Genomic DNA, 7,218 nt, shown 5'->3' on the forward strand with positions numbered 1-7,218 from the left:
AAAAATGCTTAAATTTTAAAGATCGTGAGTTATTTTGTTCATCTTATTGGCTGTTTAGTCGTTTTATGACGAGATGGATGTCATTATAATTTGGTATAGTTTTTGAGTTGAATCCTTCCAGGAAAGGTTGTTTGATGTGCACTGTCATAAACTATAACCAGCAAACTATTGCTTTGTGACTGCTGTGGGTGAAATCAAGGCATGTTGCAATGCATTTTGGGAAATGATGTCTCCAGAAATGTTAAACAGCAGTCGATGGGCGAGCCATCAGACATGCGGAAGACCTCCATCAAGTAAAATAATCAAGAGACCAAAATCAGAGGGAAGGCCGTTTTCCTTTCAAAGTAAAATAACTGACTACAGTAAATTGAATCTCAAGACATTTGTTAATGGTGTTCCCATATATTACTTTTATTGCCACGGTAATTTATTACATTTTTCGGAATTATTACTTTTCTTAACATTGTGAGGGAAATGCCAAGACCCTAAATTAATTTATTGAAATCTTACATAGCTAACACAATTTGATGCACAAAGGTGTGGTTAATGAGGAAGCTCTTATCATAATAATAATTATTATTATTTTTGTTGTTGTTGTTGTTGTTATTTGTTTAGGGACAGTTTTACAGCAGAATCTACGACTGAAAGTCTGCCCTCCTCCGCTTACAATTTTAGTCTTTTACTTTGAAAGTCATAACCGGAAATATTGGTGGGTATTCCTTTCCTTTCTGTGTTGGGTGGCTTCCCTGGTGGAGCTTTTAGTATTTACATCAATATTATCTGAAGCCTGTCCTCCGCTGCCGTCCTCCACAGACAGCCAGACAAAGATTCCTCCTGTCGGTAGAACAGCTTCTCATTTCTGTTTCTTTCTTATTTTCTGTTGTTGGTTCCAGTCACGACTTCTTTTGTGCATTTTGGAGCTGTTTCCTGTGATGTTGGCGAGTGATATCCGTCTGCCGTGTGCACTGCAGTGGTGCGCAGCTTCGCCTGGAGAAACACCTGTGCGCCGGTCTCTTCTACATGCCCACAGTCATGAATGTTGAGTAGGTATGAATCTGAAACCCGCCTCAGACACTCAGGTAGAGGGGAGGAAACGTGACCTTAGTTCTGCTTGTTTACCGAGCCTTGTGGAACGTTACAGCTCATCAATATTTTGGGCATCAGTTTGTAGACAGCTCGATCCCGGTGGCAGCATCCGTGAGTGCTCGGATTACATTCAAACAGTGGAGTGTTTGGAAGAATGAGCGTTTTATATCGCTCTCCTCGGCAGGGTTTGGTGGTCAGTGTGTCCTAAAAGCAGCGAGTGTTTGTCTGTGTGCGTGTGTAGGGGGGGTGTGGGGGCGTCTTGATGGTGTCAGACAGGATGTAGGGGAGGATCTGTTGGAGCAGGATTACCCGACCATTTTTGGTGAGAGCGCAGACTGGAGTTCTGATCACAGTTGACGCATTGCACTCCTCGCATTCTGGCTGCCGGTCCCATTATCATTATATAATCATACTCATGTAATCCAGCCTTTTTATTGTTGTTATATACTCAGCATACGATTCCACAGACTAGAACCCGCTCCCCCTTCTCCTTCCTCCCCCCGAGGATCCATTTATGCAGCTCCTGCTGAGCAACCTATGAATGCCAAATTATAAATGTGGGTGGGTATCAGCAACTGTTTACGTTTATATAATTCACTCTTCCGAGCGCGTGCGTGTGTGTGCATGCGCAAAAAAAATAGAAAAGGGGAGAAATTTGAATTAAATGCAGCGATGTACCCATGACTCATGATTTTATAGAGAGGAGAACAGGGGTGTGTGGGTGTGTGTGTAAGGCTGAATTCAAAATTCAAAATTGTGTTCACTGTGTGTGTGTGTGTGTGTGTGTGTGTGTGTGTGTGTGTGTGTGTGTGTGTGTGTGTGTGCATGGGGTGCAGTTGTTTTGAAGTCAACAGTGTGTGGGTGACTTCCAGCAGCTGTGTTTAACATGTGGTGGATCCAGGATGGTAAGTTTTTGTCAGAGAGGCAGGTGTGTCTCACACAGATACAAAGCAAAGTGTAACGAGTCCCACGTCACACCGTAGACAGAGTTTGGCGCACTGATGGCACCGTCCTCCTGCTGTGAATTCTATACCCTCCTGTCTTCTCATGGCCCCCCTTTTCTCTCCCTTCTGTCTTTGTTTTCCAGAGAACTGATAACCCTAAGGCGTGGTGTCTGTCTGCATTTGTCTGAAGGAGCAGGAGAGGCAGCAGCAGAAATACCACACGGCCAGACATCATGCAACGAGAAACCTTCACTCGCTGCAAAGTGCTGAAATGTTGGGCCTGAAGAGCGAGCGTGTCAGATTGAATCAGCAGACTGTTTCCATCATGGAGGGGCGATAAGAGCTGCTTGACACTAGACCCGTGGCCCCGCGTGTGAGTGTGTGTGTGGTTTACGGCCACCTTTCTATCACAATCAAGAAAAGACACATTCACTGATCCTTCCCCGTCATCGTTTTGTGTTTCCTACCGATTCAGCAACCCAGAAACGAGCCAGAATGGAGTGGTCACTAGAGAGTGTGAGGGAGATGGTGGCTGGAGGGATGCAGTCTATAAGGGAGTGTGAGATCTGTGCTTTTGCCATAGCCATGTGTGTGCTGCTGCTGTTTATGTGGTACTGTTATCGGGTGGGCCGGGAGCATGGCTCTAGCCCTCTGCGTGGGAGGTATCTAGCTGGCACGGGACGGATTGGAGGTGTGGTGGGGGGCTTCATGAGTTCAGACTGTCGTAGCAGGGGGAAGGGAAAGCACGGATCCATGCTGGAGGAGCAGAACGGCTTTGCTTTCTGTCAGTCGTCAGAGTGCTTCCGCTGCACCAGCGCTGGAGAGAGCCTGAACCAGAGGCTCTATCACAGCCTGCAGGAATACGCCAAGCGCTACACCTGGTCAGGGATGGGCAGGGTGCACAAAGGAGTCCGTGATCAAGGCCGGTACCTTAACAGCCGACCGACCATCCAGCGGCCAGAGGTCTTCTTCCTGCCCGACCTGCCGTCAGCGCCTTTCTTCTCCAGGGAAGTGCAGAGACATGACGTGGAGCTGCTTGAGCAGAGCTTCCCTGCACTCCTGGCTGAGTTCGAGAGCATCTACCACCAGCCTCCGGGTCGCAGCGGCTCCTCCCTCCCGCCGGGGTGGAAGGCCAACAATACTCCTCGCGGGCAGTGGTGGACCTACTACCTGGTCAACCAAGGCACCCCTCTGGTTCTAAATGTCAGGAGATGTCCCCGAGCCTGGAGGGTGCTGGGCCAGCTGCGCACCTTCATCTCCAACAACGTGTTTGGGAACGCCTGCTTCTCAGTACTGACTCCCGGGGCGCTCATCACCGAGCATTACGGCCCGACAAATGTCAGGCTCCGATGCCACCTGGGTAAGAGAGTTCACTGAACTGGAACTAATGAGTCTCAGTGTGAATTTTAAGCCAACGCAACAGCAGATGATTTCAGTGTATTTATAAGGAACAACGCAGAGAATCAGCTGCTCTTGAAAACCTGAATTCTCTTGAGTCATGGAGGCAAAAGGCTAAAATGTTGTGTTATGCTAGAAAATGTTTTCATGCAGCTGAGCTTTGATTCCCTTTCCATCTGTACCCTGTGAGATGGCTCTAAACAGTCACGTTTATCGTTACGTATGCAGTCATTTTAGTGAGAGCGTTTAGAGCAGCGTGCTGTAATGACACAGGGCCCTTTATGACCTGTGCTTTAGGCCACCTGCGCAGTAGAATCCAAACAAAACAAATGTTTTAAGTGCATTTATTTTTGAACTATTATAACGACACATTGGCTCGTTTATTACTTTGTTGTTTTTTTGTCTTTTTCCCGACAGGTCTCAGAGTGCCCCCTTCCTGTGAACTTGTGGTTGGTGGAGAGCCGCAGTGCTGGTCTGAGGGCAGCTGTTTGCTTTTCGACGACTCCTTCCTTCACAGGGCTTTCCACGAGGGTAAGAAGGCATTAAAATTCAATCTTGGCTTAGGCTGTGTCATTTTATTTATTCTAAAAGAGGATTGGCCTAATTCAATCCAGCAGCTAAGGTAGATGTAGAGCCTTTTAATGCGAGTCTGTTATAGATTTAAGTTCACAACATCGATTTTGTTTTTATGCACGCAGGGAGCCAGGAGGACGGCCCCAGGGTGGTTTTCATGGTGGACCTGTGGCACCCCAACGTGGCCGCCGCTGAGAGACAGGCTTTGGACTACATTTTTACACCGGGCCGTTTAGAGGACAGGGAGGGGAAATAGGTGTGAGTGAGAAGCCGTGTGTCCAAGTGAGACACAGATGGCATTTAGGGAGGTGTGTGTAGTATGAGAAGCAGCCCTTTTTTTTTCTTCTTTTTTTTCCTGCCTCCAGACCAGCTCTCACATTCACTGTGTACATATTCTCCAGCTCATGCAGTCTTGCTCTTAACTCCTCTTAGCACATGACCAAACATTGGGCCTCTTTTATCAAACACCTTTTCTCTGTCTAATTGTATAAAATGCAGCCATATTTAAAAGTTTTTTTTAAATAGAGGTTAGTAGGTGCACGCAGCCATTTTTATTAATGTGTAATAACACCATAGCAGGGACCTTTTGGCTCATTTCTTGCTGTTGTTTTGCTTTATTTTGAATCACTGAATGTTTATTTGAGTACAGATGAATGACGTCACCGAACAGCAAAAATTTGGGGATTTTATCTTCTACTTGCGTCACATTTATTTTAGCAGCGGTATGCTAATGTGGGGCAAAGTCTCTTTGCGAGCCAAGTAATAACCCATCACTCTGTCGCGGAAGTCTTTCACAGCACACGTCGGTCCATAAGTCAGTCTGACCTGTTATGTCCCAAAGAAGTGAAGTCATTCTGCATGAATTAAAGACCCCTCGCTTCCTTCGAGGCCTTAAGAAAGGCAATTGGTGACAGCCAACATCTGTTAACTCATTTTTAACTTCATAATATTTTTCTGTAACACTGCTAGAGTGTCATTGTTGAACACATCCTTTATTTGTCTTTTACGATTCACACTCCGTCTGTTTGAAGCAAGCCATTTTTAAGAGCCACAGTTCTGTCTGTGCCTAAGGTGACCAAATAAGGAAAACCTTGTCGAGATGATGTCAGTCGAGCAAAATAGTACAAAAAACCTTTGGGAGCAAAGCATTTAGAGCTGCGTGAATGCTGAACCTCTGCCCTAAACTGATTACTTTTCCATAACTTTGCCTCATTACTTAAACCTTTGACTGTGTTTATTTTGGCAATACCAGTTTTTTATATATAGTGTAGTGTACACTCACTGTCCAGTTTATTAGGTACACCTATTCATTTGCTCATGAACCCAGATCATATTAGCCGCTCGCATGGCATAATCGAGGCAGCCTCTGTGTGTTCAAACTGAGCTTCAGAATGGAAAGAAAGGTGATTTAATAAATTGAAAGTGTCATGTTTGTTGTGTGCCAGAAAGGCTAGTGTGAGGATTTTAGAAACTCTAGGTTCACTGTACTCAAATGACCTCCACATTCACCAGAGCTCAATCCAAAAGAACACCTCTGGGATGTAGAGAAACAAGAGAGTAGTCATGGACGTGCCAAATCTGCAGCAACAGTGTGATGCTATCATGTCAATATGGACCAAATTCTCTGAGAGCACCTTGTTGAATCTGTGCTACGATGAAAGGCAAAAGGGGGATCCGACCTGATGAATCTAATAAAGGGGGTATGTTTCAGAAAAGCTTGAAGTTCTGCTGGGGGAGATTTGATAATTCAGCTTTTTATCATTCAGCCATATTCCCAGCTCAGCTGTCAGAGGGTTTCATTTATAGTAACATATAGGACACACTTTTTCCTTTTTATTGAATGTTAACATATTGTTATTGATTGTAATAATTTATATGAAACCGCCACATGGTTAGTGATGGAGTAAAGGTGAAGAAAAGGCTCCGGTGTTTGTTGGCGTGCTGTGCCAACTGTTGTGATACGCACATCAAGACAGATTCAGCCATTTGTACAAAATGATTTAATAAGCAGTGCAGGATCCTTCTGGAAATCTAATTTGGAGCTGGGTGCCGTGTTGGATTTCTGTAGTATTCCGACCCAACTGGCAGCCGTTACGTAGATACGGAAATAGAAATGGATCGCAGATAGAGCTGTAACAGTGTTAGAGCAGCTACAGAGGAATGTTGTCTTTGCTTGTCAGCAGTAAGGCGAACTGATACATCCATGTGTGGTTTGCTAACTGAGGTCCAATGCCGATCATGACGTGAATGTTTACAGACGCAGCTAATGTCTCTGTCCCAGCTCCTGCCGGTGTGCTAGTCAGTCGTGCTCCCCTTTGGAAACATCCCCCCGCTTTCACAAGACATGGTTAGGCAAGCACATTTTTAGATCCGAGTGTGTGAGTCGACCCGTGCCGTACCACTGGAGATGAAGTGTTTTTGGTAAATTTACTAAACTCTTGTAATTTGGTTGCATTTGATATGAGGTTTGTATTTCTGTAAATAAGGTTGAGGTAAAAAAACAAACAAACAAAAAACACAAAAAGCAAAAAAAAATCGAATGGTCTCAGATGTTTGTTCTTTTTTTAAACAATTGTCTTCGATGCTTCAGACTTTTGTGTTGTCCTGATTTCTAGCTAAAGTGATTGCATTTCATTGTCCACTTCAAAGAGCCATCCATGAGGTCATTTTGATAGATTAAATTAGTATATTCTGTAAAATGTTTATAAAGTAAAGCTCTGATGTTCTGTGATGGGTTTATATTTCCCTTTTCTTTCAATCACTGTAATTTTGCAGCACTGTATCTATTCTCAAGGCCACAGTCTTAACTCTTTAACAGCACTTGATGGATATATGTGCACAGTCTAAAAGCTAGTGAAAATGAGTCTTCAGCAGCTTTACTAGTCCACTGCAATTCAAGGTACCCATCAGTTCTAATGTTTACAAAGGCGTGATCATTTCCGAGCTGTCGACGGCATCGGATGACGCTGACGCTCAGCTGTCAGTGATTGGGTTCGAATCATGAGCGCTGTTAATCCATCTTAGAGAATGAAAACTGTCATTCCTAAAGCTTTCTACATGATGATGGGGCAACCGTTTTGTTTACATTTGGACTGAGGATTTGTTCTTTGACACCTTCTTGTGTGAATTTTGAACAGTATTTCTGTACATTTAATAAATGGTCGAGTATCTTATTTAACCAGCTGGTGTCTGAATTCTCACTTGCACGCAGGAGTTA

At 44.5% G+C, this 7,218-nt stretch overlaps 1 protein-coding gene across 2 annotated transcripts; it reads left to right on the plus strand.

Annotated features, from left to right (window-relative positions):
• Nucleotides 1–716: 716 nt before the first annotated feature.
• On the plus strand, nucleotides 717–7,174 carry asphd2 (aspartate beta-hydroxylase domain containing 2). Of its 2 annotated transcripts, XM_040028428.1 has the most exons (5): nucleotides 717–1,047; nucleotides 2,174–2,403; nucleotides 2,506–3,390; nucleotides 3,846–3,959; nucleotides 4,127–7,174. In XM_040028428.1, exons 3-5 carry the CDS (start codon nucleotides 2,526–2,528, stop codon nucleotides 4,255–4,257), a joined length of 1,110 nt encoding a protein of 369 aa, XP_039884362.1. In that variant the 5' UTR covers nucleotides 717–1,047; nucleotides 2,174–2,403; nucleotides 2,506–2,525; the 3' UTR covers nucleotides 4,258–7,174. The 2 variants fall into 2 exon arrangements, with proteins under 2 accessions (XP_039884362.1, XP_039884363.1); XM_040028429.1 differs by having other exon boundaries at nucleotides 718–1,043; nucleotides 2,174–3,390.
• The last annotated feature ends 44 nt before the right edge of the window (nucleotides 7,175–7,218 follow it).

Source organism: Simochromis diagramma, unplaced genomic scaffold (genome assembly GCF_900408965.1).
Source record: "Simochromis diagramma unplaced genomic scaffold, fSimDia1.1 OVJJ01000781.1, whole genome shotgun sequence".
NCBI lineage: Eukaryota > Metazoa > Chordata > Actinopteri > Cichliformes > Cichlidae > Simochromis > Simochromis diagramma.